At 40.0% G+C, this 16,299-nt stretch overlaps 1 protein-coding gene and 1 long non-coding RNA gene across 3 annotated transcripts in view; one reads left to right on the top strand and one right to left on the bottom strand.

Annotated features, from left to right (window-relative positions):
• Positions 1-1,807: 1,807 nt before the first annotated feature.
• On the top strand, positions 1,808-4,439 carry LOC115761534 (phenoloxidase-activating factor 1). Its single transcript, XM_030703307.1, has 4 exons — positions 1,808-2,664; positions 3,311-3,407; positions 3,468-3,766; positions 3,829-4,439. Exons 1-4 carry the CDS (start codon positions 2,067-2,069, stop codon positions 4,155-4,157), a joined length of 1,323 nt encoding a protein of 440 aa, XP_030559167.1. The 5' UTR covers positions 1,808-2,066; the 3' UTR covers positions 4,158-4,439.
• Positions 4,291-16,299, bottom strand: part of LOC115761535 — a 32,536-nt gene continuing 20,527 nt past the window's right edge. Inside the window, exons 2-4 of one of the 2 annotated variants that reach the window (XR_004017743.1) lie at positions 4,632-4,687; positions 4,435-4,567; positions 4,291-4,370 (exon numbers count right to left, since the gene is read on the bottom strand). This is a non-coding gene — a long non-coding RNA (uncharacterized LOC115761535). Of the gene's footprint in view, positions 4,375-4,434; positions 4,568-4,631; positions 4,688-16,299 lie in introns of both variants that reach the window. The other variant, XR_004017744.1, reaches the window with a different exon arrangement.

Raw genomic sequence — 16,299 nt, 5'->3', positions numbered from 1 at the left:
AATAATAATACCTAATACCTAAATTAATAATAATTATTATTATTATAATCATAATTTATAATATTAATATTTTTATTATAATGGTAATCATATCTTTTAAGCTTGAAAGAAAATAACTTTTGATATGCAAACTATAAACATAATTTTTCATACGATTTTTAAAACTCAAATTCATCAAACAACCTCTTGATGGTCAAAACTGAATTCATTATGAAATATTATTTTTATTATATTTTATAAAATTGATTAAACAAAGAATAATTTATCGCATAAAAGACGACAATCAATAAAAAAACCTTGACACTTACTCAGATAGAGTTTTCACACGCGCCGTATCTCATCGGCAGCAGGGACACTTTAATTATCAGCTTAAGTCAAATGTGTTGGATTTTCCGATCCAATCTTTGCACTCGTAATCTATGATACAAGCTGAAATTGAATTAATTGATTAAAGTAAACCATCATAACATCCGTACCCTAAGGTTTGAGCACGGATACCGCTTATGAGTCATTGTCTGTGAGACCGAGGTGTGTGAGATTTTATATTACAAATTTAAATTTAATTTCTTCTAAATTTTTTATTTGCATTACTATTTATTTACTTTTAAATTGATTCAATTTTTTCTTCTATGGATAGCTGCACTCTTTTAATTCTCATCGATATTTTCGATAGACATATCAAACGCTCAAACCGTTCGCTACGCTTTTGTTCGAATAGGACTTACATGAGCTAGAGGAATCGATATTTATAGGTTCTTTTTATACCCTGAACCCATTAAAAATGGGTACAAGGGTATATTGTATTTTTGCGAAAGCCAAATGTATGTAACAGGCAGAAGGAAGCATCTCCGACCCCATAAAGTATATATATTCTTGATCAGCATCAATAGCCAAGTCGATCTAGCCAGACGTTCTAGTCGGGAGCTCCCGACTAGGGGATACCCTGAACCCTCTCATTCCAACATCAAATATATATATATATATATATATTCTATTTTAGAAGCTATATGTCAAGTTTGGTGTCTCTAGCTCTTATTATTTACCAAAATTGCCCAATAAACAGGAAGTCGATATCGATTTTTATCGATTGCTTGGAAACGGACTAAGTTATCGATTATCGGAAGCAAAGTCGATCTGCGCGGGAACTTGGAGCATCTACATCTAAAATTTCAAGTCTCTAGCTCTTATAGGTTCTGAGATCCTTTGCTCATACATATGGACGGACGGACAGACAGACGGACATGGCTAGATCGACTCGGCTATTGATGCTGATCAAGAATATATGTACTTTATGGGGTCGGAGAAGCTTCCTTCCTGTTACATACATTTGGATTTTGCACAAATACAATATACCCTTATTCCTATTTGTAATGGGTTCAGGGTATAAAAAAGCTCCTCCTAAAAGTAGGCAATGCAAAGGCACAGTTCAAGCCACGAATGAAAGTGAAACCAGAAAAAAACACGTACTGGCTGCACAGCTGAGAGCTGATTGCATAACCGGACCCGGGTACCAGTTAGCGAGCGGGCAGCAGCAAAAACAAAAACAACAACGCCTGACCGTTGCCCCCGTTTCGTTGACGGCGATTGCAGTTTTGGGCTCGTTTTGGTGTCACAAGCTGCGGGGGCGGTGACGGCGGTCTTAAACAGTTGCTGCTGTCGTTTATTTATTTATATTTTATTTGATTTTATTTTTTGGCACTCCGAGCTTCGGCTCTTCCGAGTCGTGGTTGAGGTTTCGGTTTCGGTTGCGGCTGTGGCTGCGACTGCGGCTGAAGCCGTTGCGCGCAGCATTCAAATTCGATTTTAATACACGGCCGAGCGTTCACGCGAGCGGATTCACTTTTGTGTGCGTTTTCATTCAGCCGCTCGACAAACGACATACGACATACGCGACATTCGTGACATTCGCTACATTTGCTCTTTGCCAGTGCACGCGTTGGCGATTGCGTATACGCCGCGTTGCCCCATTGGCCCCGCTTTTTGTTGTCACACATTGTTTGCAGCTTGAGGCCTGTTCGCAATCTATTGGAAATCGCATTGTTTGACTTGAATTCAGCCGATCGCTGATGTCCCCGTACCCAAAGAACGGCGCATTGTGGGCTGCCAGCGCCCTTGCCCTGCTCGTCGGCGCAGCCAATGCTCAGCCAGAGCTGGCGCGCCAGGCCTGCGATATACCCAACGAGACAAAGCGTGGCGTCTGCGTGCCGGTGAGCCAATGCGCCGCATATTTGCAGGTGCGCAATGTGACCAACTTAAGTTCGGAGCGCGTCAACTTTCTGAAGAAGGTGCAGTGCGAGGTGGAGACAACATCAACGGCAACGGAAACTGAAAACGCAACGTTAGCAGCAAATGCTGCTGCTACTGAAGCTGTAGATGACGATTCGAATGAGTCCTCGTACAAACCGCTTGTCTGCTGTCCGGCAAATGGCCAGGATTATCTCTACCCGGTCATACAGTTCTCCAAGTTCGAGTATCGTCGCTTTCTGGATGTCACCGCGCGCTTCAAGCGGAAGAAGCTTAAGCGACGCATCCAGACCGTCGAGCCCAGCACGGGATTTAATCTGTTGAACGAGTGCGGCAAACAGGTCACAAATCGCATCTATGGCGGCGAAATTGCTGAATTGGACGAATATCCCTGGCTGGCATTGCTGGTCTATCATTCGAGTAAGTAATGAGCTCTATTTGCATTTATGTGGCATATTGAGTGGAGCCTCACAATAAAAACTGAAGACATTTCTTCACTTGTTTTTCAACTTCAAAGCAAATCTCGGAGACATTGTTCTTTGAACCTTTAAGGATTCTTATTACTTATTTAAAATAGCAGTTCTTATACTATATACATAGTATACTTAAAAGGAAACATGCTGTCTTGAAGTGACATTATTAAGACTTTAAGAAACAAGTAGGATAGATTGTGTTTTAATAATAATCAAATCCAGAACTAATCCTAAAACCAGAAAATTAAAAATCGTATATAAATTAAAAATAGGTCTACAACTATTTATATACACCAAGAAATCCTTTTAATCCTTTTAAAATATTTTTAAGCCACTATAATATTAATTAATTTAAAAATAACATATTCATTTTGTTAATATTTTCAAGACTTCAGCAAGTTTTAAATATTTGACCAACATTTGTATAATCTATATATCTATGAATATATCCGTTTTTAGTTTATATATATAGGTATAATTTTTGTGGAGTTTATAAATAGAACGAAGCTCAACCGAGGCCATGTTATTTTAGATATTTAAAGATTATTTCGGAAGTTTAAAAATAGTAATAAAGAAATTTTTTTTACCCACAGATGACTACGGTTGCAGCGGCGCTCTGATCGACGATCGTCACATTCTGACTGCCGCCCACTGTGTCCAAGGCGAGGGCGTGCGCGAGCGACGCGGCTTGTAAGTCTGTTGAGCCTGTTTCATATTGCTTCTATTAAATTGGTTAATTTCTACTTCTAGAAAGCACGTGCGTCTGGGTGAGTTTAATGTCAAGACAGAGCCGGACTGCATTGAGGAGCCCAACTATTTGAGCTGCGCTGACGCGGCACTAGATATTGCATACGAGCACATACACGTGCATCCGGAATACAAGGAGTACTCCAGTCACAAGTATAACGATATAGCCATAATTCGTTTGAAGCATCCGGTTAGTTTCACGCACTTCATCATGCCCATATGCCTGCCCAATCAAAGCGCCCAGACGCCGCTCATTGAGGGCCAAATGTTCTCCGTTTCCGGCTGGGGACGCACCGATCTCTGTAAGTGTGGCCTGGCATCAAATGGAACTACCTGATTTACTGTTTTTTATGTTTTCTTTCAGTCAACAAGTACTTTATCAACACGCACAGTCCCATTAAACTGAAGCTACGCATACCCTATGTGTCCAGCGAGAACTGCAGCAAGATGCTGGATCTGTACGGTGTGCGTCTTGGCCCCAAGCAGCTGTGCGCCGGCGGCGAGAAGGCTAAGGATACGTGTGCCGGCGACAGCGGTGGTCCGCTCATGTTCTTCGATCGCCAGCATTCCCGCTGGGTGGCCTACGGCATTGTTAGCTACGGATTTACGCAATGTGGTGCCGGGCCTGGAGTTTATACGTCTGTCTTGAGCTATATTAGCTGGATCGAGAGCATTATCAAGCCTACGGCTTGAGAGAGAGAGAGAAAGATATGTGGAGCGTTGACGTCATTTTTGGTTTTGGAGACATTTCAGATACCCAATAACAGTTGGCGCCTAGTTAAAGGGGCTGGGCGCCGGGGCGTGCAATCCACGGAACTGTCTCTAAATATTTGTACATATTTTGCTAATTATCTAACAGTAAATTACTGTGTGTGTGCGTGTATGTGTGAGTGTGTAGGTGTATGCCTGTCTGAAATAACAAAAGTCTGAAAAACATGTTTCTATTTAAATAAGCTATTAAAATATTTACACACACTAGCGCGTTTCCAATTAATCAAATGCCAGAAAAGTTTCAAGACCTTAACTGGCCTTGGCTCAGCTCCAGCTGCAGCTCGAGCTTGATTTGTGGCTGCCTCAAAGATGACTCATCGCGCGGAGCTTCGCTGCCAAAACATTAAATATTAAAAAAATAAACAAATTACAACATAGAAGAGTTTATTTTCTTACCCGTTGGTTACTCGCACTTAGTAAGCAACGCGTGCCCTTGAGCCAGCGAGGTGGGTCTATTGGGAAGAGGCGAAACGTTAAGAAAATGGCCAACAGACAGCTGGACAGACAGCTGGATGGGCAGCTGGACAGCCAGCTAGACAGTTATACAGACAGCCAGTCAGCTGTTTCACTTTTTACATCCCTGCTGGAGCTGGTTTAACTTGATATTGCAGTTTTCGTATACCCAACCATAGCATGCTATCATTTTTTAGTGAAATATGTAACGCATATAATCAGGCATATCCCAGTCTATAACGGACACTCCTACAAGGCGGACATAACTCTTGGACAGACATTAAGAATCAGGACATCAGGAATCACATTGGAAATCAGGTCATATCAATTACCATTGTCACCTGTATTAGCGGATTTTTTATTTTAGCGGACAAGCATTACCCGTAACAAACATTACATTCACTGCATATATATTCTTGATCAGTGTGAGCAGTCCAGTCGATATATTCGTGTCTGTCTGTCTAAAGGAGAGATTGTTCTTTTTGCTGTATATAAACTTATGTCCAAGTTGAGTCATTATATCATATAGCATGACAGCATTATCCTTTCAAATTTATTTCTTGTATAAATAAAAATTGGAACAAGAAAAATAGGAAAATTCGCTTTAAAAAGAAAATTAAAAATATTATAAGGTATTCGAACTTCGTCATCCTATAGTACAAGCTTCTTCTCGCATGTTTTGTTTTATATCGATTTTTTTTTTGTTGATCGTCTATTGATGTCGTCATTGATTGCCACACTTTGCTTTCACTCGTCATTCGTGTGCACTCCAGACCTGGCTCAACGTTGGCTCAACGCTGGCTCTGCTGCGGCCAATTTTGAGCGTGAACAGTGATGCAATGCAGACCAAATGAAGAAGAGTCGTGCTCGGGCGCGGGCCAGGCCAAAAGATAAGCTAAAGCCAACTGCCCAAATTCAAATCGATGCCATTCATCAGGCCCAGCCGAGTTGGCCAAAAATAGCCACAGACAGAGCAAGGCATTTGTATGCACAGTTGGGTTAGCCGCTGTGATTCGAACTGTGCCACTGACCAAAATTGGTATCTGGCCAACTCTGAATGCTGACGATCATCATGTTGTTGTTGTTGTTATTGGTGTTGTTGTTGTTGCTGCTGCTGATGATGATGATGAAGTGTGCGTCAGCGTAGTGAAAGTGAACTTGACTCTTTGACGGGTTGCTGCTGTGCCTGCTACTGCTGCCGTTAATGTTAATGTTGTTGTTGATGTTAATGTTAATGTTAATGCTGTACATGCTTAAGTTTGTGTGTAGGTGTGTCTGATATGTCGCATTAATATTCATGATGATGTTTATCAGGCAGAAGAAGACAGCGCGACACTCTTGCTTTATTTGTTGTTGTTGTTGCTGCTGCTGCTACTGCTATCGCTGTTTGCGCTGCTCATTACGAAGCTTTGCGGATTTTTGGTTAACCTTGAACTACATAGATATGTATATAGATGTAAACATAAATAAATATTATATGAATGCAAATAAATTGGCAAACATTTTTGACATTGAAAACTATCAATGAAGTTGAAATGAAAAATTAACACCTTTTAAATTATTGACAGATGTATATTAATATTATCATTTTCTATATAAAACAGTTTGGTTAACATGGACGGAAAGAGTTGATCCAATTTGGGTTCTTAATTCGATTGATTTTAAACCTTTTTTCAAATATCTCTGTAAAATTTAACTTAAGATTAAGCTTTCCACGGGCGGGACCTGGATGAAAAAAGTTATATCTAACATTTTACGCATAAAACATGCCAGGGGCAAGACTGGGGAGTACATATGTTTCTGTGTATGAATGTACGTATGTCTATGTGTATGTATGTGTGTATGTATGTGTGTATGTATGTATGTATGTATGTATGTATGTATGTATGTAATTAATTATGTATGTATGCATGCATGTATGTATGTATGTATGTATGCATGCATGTATGTATGTATGTATGTTTGTTTGAGAAAAAAATAATAGCACCACTACCACGAGCAATTTTTAAATAGTTGCCACACCCACATTTTTAACAGTAAGGAAACTGGAAGCACATTTCTTAAAATCCCCAAAAAAAATATAGACAGAAATTTGAAGAACGCTAACACTGTTTTTGTTTATGGGGAATACTAAACAATATAAAAAAAATCAAATTTAAAAAAAAAAAAACGGAACAGTAATAGAGTTTTTTTTTCATTAAAAAATAAATACAACACATTTATTTTTGTGGTGCTACTTTTTTTTCACAGCTGTATGTCTGTATGCATTAACGTATATATGTATCTATGTATGTATGTATGAATGTATGTGAATGCATAGTTGTATGTATATATGTGTGAATGGGTTTATGCACGTGGCTATGTATGTATGTAATTATTGATGTATGTATTATGTAGTAAGTATGTAGTTAAAGGAACAGTTAAAAAAATTCGATGACTTCTAGTAAGTTTCATGGGCTTTATTCAAGAGGAGGGGACGACGGCTTTAATATAAGAGGAAGCGGCTTAATTTAAGGAGGGGGAGGCGGCTTAAATATTGGAGGAGACGGCAAATTAAGTATGAAGGTAACGGCGACTTAAGCAAAGGACGAGGCAGCGGCGACTTAAACAATGGAGAAGACGGCAGCTTCAATTAAGGAAGAAGCGGACTCAAATATGGAGGAGGCAGTGACAATGGCTTTGACGGAGGCTACTGAAAAACTAGTACGTATTGAAAGCGAAACAATGTCTTATTGTATTTAAAAGTAGCTACGATTAAAATCGTATTTATGCATTTTAGTTTCTATGTATTTGTATTTAAATATATGCGTATGTGAGCTGGCTGAAACTGAGCGCAAATCGCATTTATAAATATTGCTCTACTCTCGCGATTGTAACTAATGCATGTAAGCTTTAGCAGGCAAGCTGCGGTCTTTGAACTAATAAATATTATATTTCTCTATTATCGGAATCATGTGTCTACAAATTGGTGACTAAAGCGTTTTTGATGGCGATACGAAAATATATAGAAAGAAAATTGAGAGATAAAAATATATAGACTGATTTGTGATTCGATGAAACATATGGATATAAAGATAATTAACTAAAAGTTATTAAATGAGTGACATTTTAGGCCATCTGCCGCTTTGAGTACCACACAACAATTTAGAAGCCAGCGCTTACCGCAAAAACTGGAAAATGAGGAGAAACTGAAAAAATGTATGCATTAAGGGCAAGCAACTGATTCGCTTATAGTACAATAGAGGGAAAAGTACAGATGCCACGCCCACGCAGTTGCCAATAAAGCCAATTTGTATTTATGCACGACAAAAGGTCGTCTAATCAATTTATAAGTCTGAGCCACCCCCCATTTGATAATTGAGTTACCTAACGTTTTTGCCGCTGCGGCTTTTGTGTAAAAAGTTTGTTTGGACAAAATTGGAAAATTAAAAGGTAGACTCCATAAAATTAGCCATATGGCATGAGCCAGCTCTACAGGTGCAGAACCGTTGACTGTAAACGCTTCGAGCTGGCTTTATTATATGTTTCGTACTTTTTATGTCCTTGGCAATTGGTTTTCTATTTATTTGCAGCTGAGCACCCAAATGCATAACGATAAAAGTTTATCGATTTGTTAATGTCGCGCTGCTCATATCAATAAATGCGACAGACGTTGACATGCCATTAAATGTCACAGGACGGGACAATACAGGACATTCGGTACACAGGATACAGCCATCAAATGCTTTGCATGACAAGCAAATGCACACCAGGGGCAACAGGGGTAAGAGCAAGGGTAACTCACACAGCATTTGGGCGAAATTGTTGTGGAAATTCAATGAAATTAGAATGTGAAAAAAGGAAATATAGCGAAATGTGTGCGGCAGATCGGTTTCATTAGTTAATGGATTCTCAATCGAATTACAGAAAAAATAAAAACAGAATTAGTGCCAAGTGGGCGGGCAAAAAGGCATGCGACGGCAACTCGGACAGAGAATATGAGTTCTTATCGGAGTAAAGGCGTTTTGCCTCTCATGAACCGAACGGAAAGCATAAAAAATAGCACACATAATAAAACCGATGCTTCAATACACTTGCTTCATAAGTGAAAGCGACTAAAGAGGTTTTTAAATTGGTAAAAATTTAAGAGTCCGGGGCTTGGAACTTTTTAGATCAGGTTTTTTTTTTAAAAAACATTAGCATCTATTTATTTTATCCTACTCTGGGATACGGGCCTGTCTTCAATATTTATTCGAAAATATGTTCAATTTCTGAGCCCCAGAACTCAGACTCTAGCTTGCTACAAAATAAAAACATATTTTAAAACAAATTAACTCTCAAGTCTTTTGGCAGGCGCTATTCAATAGATAATCCAACTTGCGTCAGCGGATATAGGGTATAATCAGTGTATACACTGCAAAGACACTTGATTATCTACTCTGCGGCTCAAATAACTGTCGATTCTGAAGTCAACAATAACAAATGAACATTCTCCATGTAACACTTGAACTTAGTGCACGCATAAGCTGACGGATCGCCATAAAATATATAGGAAAAATAAGGCCCAATGTGGCGCGTTTGCTTGATATTTGCTCTATTGAGTGGATATTTCCTGCTCATTGCGAGCAACCAGCGGAACTCTGTAGAGGTGTGTAGTTGCAGTCGTTGACAGTCACTTGCAACTACTTTCCATAATTCTTGTTTCCACAGAATGTAAGTGGACCTACCCAGACACTGTCTCAAGAAGGACCCGCCGCGATTATGTTTGGCAATCCGCGTCCCACTTACTTTGGTCGGCACGGATGGCGACAGATTCATGGCCAGGACAAAAAGTACAAAGGCGCGCGCAGCAGGCAAAGGAAGCATAGGAATGACCCAACTAGAGCGACTACGAAGAGGTCTTTCAAGCAAAAATTATTTTATAAAGTGAATGTGCATTAAACGTGGCGCCCCAAAAGTATGCAATAAAATGAAATAACAGAAGTGTATTATTCAACTCTAACTGTGATATGCTGAATACCCTACTAAACTTACAGTATGAATTATGAATTATATTGTATAGTATACATTGACAATATAGATCACTAGAGGGTACTGCCCGGCCACCAAGTACACGCCCGTGGTTATCTTAAATCTAAAGTGCATTAAATGAAGAACCAAATATTGGAATCAACAGTTTTCACTAATGTTAGTCTTGTGGCTAGAATCTTAAAGCCAAACAATCAACTTTCGTTCATTGAACCTGCATTTTTAATCTAATTTTCTTATCTATTTGTGAAAAAACTTATGTAATTAATTCTCACAAAGATCTTTAGTCTTAGTCTGTGCGTTGATCACCAATTAGCCAGTCAGTCATTTAGGACAAACAGTTTTATATATAAGCAATTTTATCCTAGTTCCTTCTCAAAATCGGATCTAGTTGTTTTAACCTATTGATGTCTAAGTTTTTATTTAATGTGTAAGCCCGAAGATACACGTTCAGTTCGAACAGCGTCTTTCTTAACTGGTGCATTCATTATAAGATTGCTTAAACTATTTTCGGGCACTGGGCTGCAAACTTAAAGCAAAATTGTCGTTGCTTTCGGGTTTGATTAGGGTCTGTTTAAAATTGGCTTGCAGTCTTGTTCCTTATATTACAGGAAGAGACTTATTGAGTCTTCTGAACAAGAAAGGTTCATGTTCGCGCTTTAGAATTTTTAAAATATCTTAGTCTTAGCTGATAGATAAAATAGAAGCTTATAAATTGGCTGGTCTTAAAGTTAATCACTATACAATCAACATGTAGTGATAACATATCTTTATGTATTCAAGTTGTTTGCTTAAACGAGTTTGTTGTTTCAATTGAAATCCTACCCAGAAGGGCATACAATCCTCTGCAGGCTCAACTGTACGCTGTGACGTATATCCCAGTGGCACGTGGCGCTAACGCAAAATCAACAAAATCCGTAAATATAAACAGCAATAGACATTAGATTTTTAATCAACATGAGCATAATGGAAAAACGGAAAAACCTTCAACGATAATAATCACACAACACATGCGACACGTGATGCAAAATTATGACTTTCATATTGTGCGAAAATTGTGTCGGCAAATTTGCATATTGCCAGCGATTCGCCTGTATACCCCCCTCCCCCTCCCCAATGAATCGAGTTGTTCAATATTTATTAAAAATTAGCAACAAGCTGTTGAAATGAGTGGAAAACCATTTGCGGGTGGTGCAAAAGTGTGAGAGTCTGCTGATGCGAATCGCACCGTCGACTTCGCTTCCTTCCGTTTATCTCATTTGCGAGAGGAGGGTTGGCAGCGGGGCAAACGTGAAAAAAAACGTGTGCAAATTATGAATTTTCCCTTATAATTGTGCAGACTGTACACTGAGGCTATGTATATTTATTTTATTGAAATTAAATTGCTGACAACTTGCGCAAAATGTGCTGGAAGTAATGCACTGAACTTGCCACGACCTCACCTTACAGAGAAGGTGAAAGGTCTGCTCTGCTTTTTAAGGCAGTGGGTCAAAGCCGCAGGGCAGAGTCCACTCAGTCCACACAATAAAAAGAATATTTAATTTCAATTTGGTGGCCCACAAAGAACACAAATTTGCATACGAAAAACTAATTATAAACATTTTGTAACATTTTCTTGAAAATGAATGCATTCTTTTTTTTCTACTACTAATTGAAATTTTGAACTGCTGTGCAAATAAAAGGTGGATGGGCGTTAGGCAGGGGGTGTAGCTAAACAAACAGCGACATATGTATGTGGAAGTGTGGCTGGGGGGGTTAGCTAGGGTGGGGCAAGGCAACGGGGTGCTTGTTAGCTGTACAACCAGATGACAAATTCGTGTCATTTAAGCAACGCACAAATAAATAAATAAGCAGGGAGGCGCTCCATATGTGTGTTTGCGTGCGTGCGTGTGTGTGTGCGTGAGTGTGTGACGCAACACTTGTGTCTTTTGGCAATTTGCCCAAAAACTCAAGTGCCACTCGCTGTGGCAAGACAGCTTCAATTTGCAGCTGCATCAAGTTAGGCAACATTTTTTGCACATTAGCAAAGCGACACTTGAAGTTGAAAGTGCTGCTGATAATGCGACAAAACTACCGAAGAGCCAAGAGCACTTGAAGCTGTCAGCGAGTTACTTGCCACACACACACGTACATGTACACACACAGACACACCTACTTGCCACAGTCAGCGGACTGTTTGCCAAAAATATTTTCAAAGTCAAATACAATTTGATAGCAGCAGCAGACAATGCCAAAGCCTCGCCCTGGGCGCGCCCAACTACGAGCAACGAGATTGAGATTTTCTGGAATATGGCAAAAAAGGGACCACATGTGGCCAGCTCCATTTGTTGCCACTGCCGCCCTTTGTGTGGCTGTGCGGCTGTGTGGCACACAGCGACCCGCCTAACTATTATGCAAATAACATTAATTGTTTTGCCAAACAAAAGGTCGAAATCGCAGCGGAAATTGGAAATGTGAACTGTTCTCGTACCCAAAAATACCAAACACACACACACACCCAATTCTGACCAAGTGATACAATTTTGAGCTGCTAACCCTAAATCTATAGAACTATAAACGCCAAACGCCACATGTAGTCCCAAGAGGTAAAATGATGCTGGAAAAGCGATTCATTTAAATTTGATATGGCATGCTTAAAATCGAAATTGTGGCAGTCATATATATACTCAGATAAAAGGTACAGTCCCAACATCAACAACAACAACGACAACAACAATAATAACAACCCCATAAAGTATTTGACGGTCCATTCGCGGGTAGTTAAAAGACAGAAACACCACCACCACCACCGCGCACATTTTTTGGGTTACGAGGTGAAAATCCTGCAAGCTCAGCAAGAGCTCTCAGACACTTTAAGATGCTACACTCAACAAAAAAAATGTATATTATATAATATGCTTGAGAATGGACATAATCTGGCTTCGAATGCCAGAAAACTTCGGGCTTGAATTCCATGTGACCTCAACCTTTTGAGGACGATATATAATAAAATATGTTATTGGGAAATTTAAAACTGCATATATATTAAAATTTTAAACAATTTTATATTTTTTTTATATTTATTTTGCTTTTATTCTATTATTATTTTAATTTTAATTTAATTTTTTTTTTTATTTTATTTTTAATATTATTAAATTTTTAATTTTCCAATTCTGCTTCTTATTAATTATTTTTTTTTTTTTTGTATAACTTTACTTGTCTCCCTTTATAATTTAAGCATTATTTTTTCTTTCCTTGTATTTTATTTTAGTTTTCAAGTTATTTATATTTTATTTTATTTAATGTGTATTTTATTTTAATTGTACCTTATTTTTATTTTATTTTAATTTTTAATTAATTTTTGTTTCACATTAGTGTGTTCTATGACCCTTTTTTTGTTCAGTGTAATATATGGTATTGAGCTTGGGTATTCATATGCTAAGCATATGCCTTGACAGAGGCAGTTGCCATTTTTTAATCGCTCACAGCCAAATGCCAACCTACTTGATGCGCGTTCGGTTTTTCCCATTTTCCTTTTCTTTTGACTTGTGCTGCTTTGGGCTTTTCAGGTTTTTCCGCTACCGCTGCTGCTGCTGCTACTGCTGGCTTTTGTGTTACAGTCCAACGATTTGCATATGAATGAGCGTAATAAGGCGTCGCAAGGAAATTAAAAGTAAGCAGGAGCAGCAGAGGAATCCTTGTGGCACATGTGTGCTGCAGAGCACAAAGAAGTGCCTGGGAGTGCCCGGAATTACACGGCAGTGCCCGAAAGTTCCAGTTCGCTGCTGGTTTAATATATAATGAAACATTCCTCGAGTGCGGAATTAATAGCTATGATTTGTCTTTTGTTGTCTTGGAGTAGGCCTTAAATTGCATTCAATTGTTTAATTGAGCGGAAGCAGGCGGAGCGCAATGCATCTTTGAGAAAGTTGTGGAAATATTGTACCTCAGGTGCTGTACTAACTACATATATATGTATATTAAGGCAAATACCAGTTCCGTTTCAGCTGATGAGCTGCAATTATCGTGTGTATTACCTAAACTAGGAAAATCCCCTCGGCCGGAAGTGACTTTAATAGAAATTACGACGCATTAGCACAGAAAATGCGTGCAGTTTTTGCCGAATTTCCCCCAGTGAAATTTAATCAACTTGGTTTTTCCGGCCAACTACGCGTAAAGTCTTTTCTTCCTTTTTTTTATTATGCTAAACGCACAAATGAGCTGCCCTCTGATGAGGATGAGGCGGTTCGTTGCTGACCAGGGTTCATCTGACCAGAGATCGAAGGGGAGTTCCACACGAACTTCATTGATTAACGATTGGACAAAGGCAAAGGAAAAGTTCCCTTGGGAGCTGGACACGCACATATCACACACACACACACACACGCGCGCACAACATAATCAAAAAATTAAAATCTCTTTATGTTTTTATGCGCGCTGATTGAATGGTTCCATTGTTGTTATTGCTCGGACAGTTTGATGTGCCATTGATGGACTCAGCGAGTGGACATGGACATGACTGACTGAACTAATCGGGCGCCAGAAGAGCCACCCTCTCTGGCGGTCAGCGGCAGTCGAGCGTAATGGATACATGTGATATATGCTCGCCAGAACATTGTAATATTATACTTTTTGTTTCTTTTTTCTTTTTTGTATGGAAAGCGGGAAAAGCGTCGATTAACAGAAATTGTTGAAATGGCTGTACGACTGGGGGCGGAGCAGCGGGTTTTTTGGCTGGGCTCAAAACCGCAACACACGTTGCGCCTTGTGTGGCTTCTGCTCATGTGTGGTATATTTCGGGGCACATTTAATTAAGTCACGTTGTGGCTTTAATCTCTAATCTAGTTATTAGCTACGTTTCACGTTTAGCTTTTTGTCTGGCTTTGATGCAGCTTTTAGCGCTAATTGCAAGGAGTTTTGTGACACAGCCTTTGTTCAGGTTGCGACTGCCTTTGAAGTGGCTGCCACAATGCTGCAGGTGTGAACTCCAAATGATTGTCGCACTGTGGACCCGTGACAGCTGCTATTCCGGCCAGGGTTTCGCTTATACAACTGTCTCGTAAATAGCGTTAAAGTAGCACTTGAAAAAATAGAATCCAATAAGCCGCCTCAGGCCAGCAACCAGGACGCCTCAACGATCCGGATGATGACGATGATGACTAAGCGCTGTCTGTGTCCAGTGTTTGCCTTTCAACCCCCAAAGAGTGCTCCTAGCGCCCCTTGCTGTCCCCTTTTATTGCAATTTGCGAACATTTTCGGGTGAAAGCGAAAGCGCAGCTACAATATTTGATTACCAAATGCGAAGCAATCTAAGCCAAGAACGGACCACGCCCATGGCTAAGAACGGGGGGCCCAAATGGGGCGGCACAGTCAGCCTGGCAGAGCTCATTATGAGCGACAAGTGAAAGTGAGTGTGTGTGCGAGTGTATGTGCGAGTGTGTGTGCGAGTGTGTGTGTGGGGTAGAAGCACTCACGAGTCAATAATGATAAACATAAAGTTAACAGATTGCGGGTGGGCAACGTCTGAAACTTGCTGACGTCTGATGCTCAGTGCATTAATTGCCAAAATTAAATTTATTTCGTTCATTAATACACGGATATACCATGCAAAATGTCAAAGTAATCAAGCACATCCTGCGCGCACGCGTCTCCCCAATTGCCACTTCGTGGATAGCATGGTGGAGGGGGGAGGAAAGGAACGAAAGTATGAGGGCGTCCCGCGGCTGGCAGTTGTTTCATTTGAATGACAGCCGACACATGACATTTCCAACATGTCATGCTTGCTTATTAAACGCATAAATATTACTGAATATGCCGGCTGGTTGGCTGTTTGGCTACCATATAAAGCTGGCCAAATCGTACGCTGGACCACGCCCCTGCTCTTAAAGCAATACACTCAACCCCTCACAGCAGGTAAACGCTCATAAAATTCCAATCAATGCGCAACAAAGGCGCACTCTGCTAGAGAATGTTGCAACTATGGCTCGTATGGGTCAGAGGCATATCCTGCCTCGGCTGGCACAATTTAAGCCGGACAATGGCCGCAAATCAACGCTAAATTTGTGCCATATTTTCTACGGTTTCTTGCCAGAATAAACGTTGACGCTGCCCGCAATGTGTCCTTAATCAATTAACTTAACGCCCATAACTGGGCGAACGGTTCCGCCCACTTACACAGATACGGATGCTGTAGCAACTGCTGCTGCCTTATGTGGCCCTCAGCCACAGCATTTTACTTGACCACTTCAATATGCCAAACAAATCAAACGCACCCGCACAACGCGCAATTGTTGACTCACCCCGCCCCACCCTGTGCCTCCTGCCCCACTGGACAAGCAGAGCAAACAAAAGTCGACAAAAGTCCGAGCAAATATTGAAAAGTGAAAAGTTTATATGCTGCCAATATGTGACTGCTGTGTGGTTGCACCAATGATTTATGCCACAAATTTTTATAATTTATTGTTACGAGTCACAAAAAAAGAAGGGAGAATTAATGGTGAGTGAGTGACTAGTAGATACCCTGTACACAGGTCAGAAATGCCTTGAAGCAGCCCAAATCTCTAAATACTATCTAGCAAAATTTTAATCAAAATCTACATACCTTATCTCCAAAAACTAGTATATG

Source organism: Drosophila novamexicana, unplaced genomic scaffold, assembly GCF_003285875.2.
Source record: "Drosophila novamexicana strain 15010-1031.04,08,12 unplaced genomic scaffold, DnovRS2.1 tig00000485-arrow-pilon, whole genome shotgun sequence".
Taxonomy (NCBI): domain Eukaryota; kingdom Metazoa; phylum Arthropoda; class Insecta; order Diptera; family Drosophilidae; genus Drosophila; species Drosophila novamexicana.
This window is presented reverse-complemented; position numbering and strand designations above follow the sequence as displayed.

Bases quoted from the DNA above. Each gene is read 5' to 3' on its own strand.
- LOC115761534 (XM_030703307.1), top strand. From the start codon at position 2,067: ATGTCCCCGTACCCAAAGAACGGCGCATTGTGGGCTGCCAGCGCCCTT. The intron at 3,408-3,467 runs GTAAGTCTGTTG...TTCTACTTCTAG, and splicing joins GTGCGCGAGCGACGCGGCTT to AAAGCACGTGCGTCTGGGTG. The intron at 3,767-3,828 runs GTAAGTGTGGCC...GTTTTCTTTCAG, and splicing joins CTGGGGACGCACCGATCTCT to TCAACAAGTACTTTATCAAC.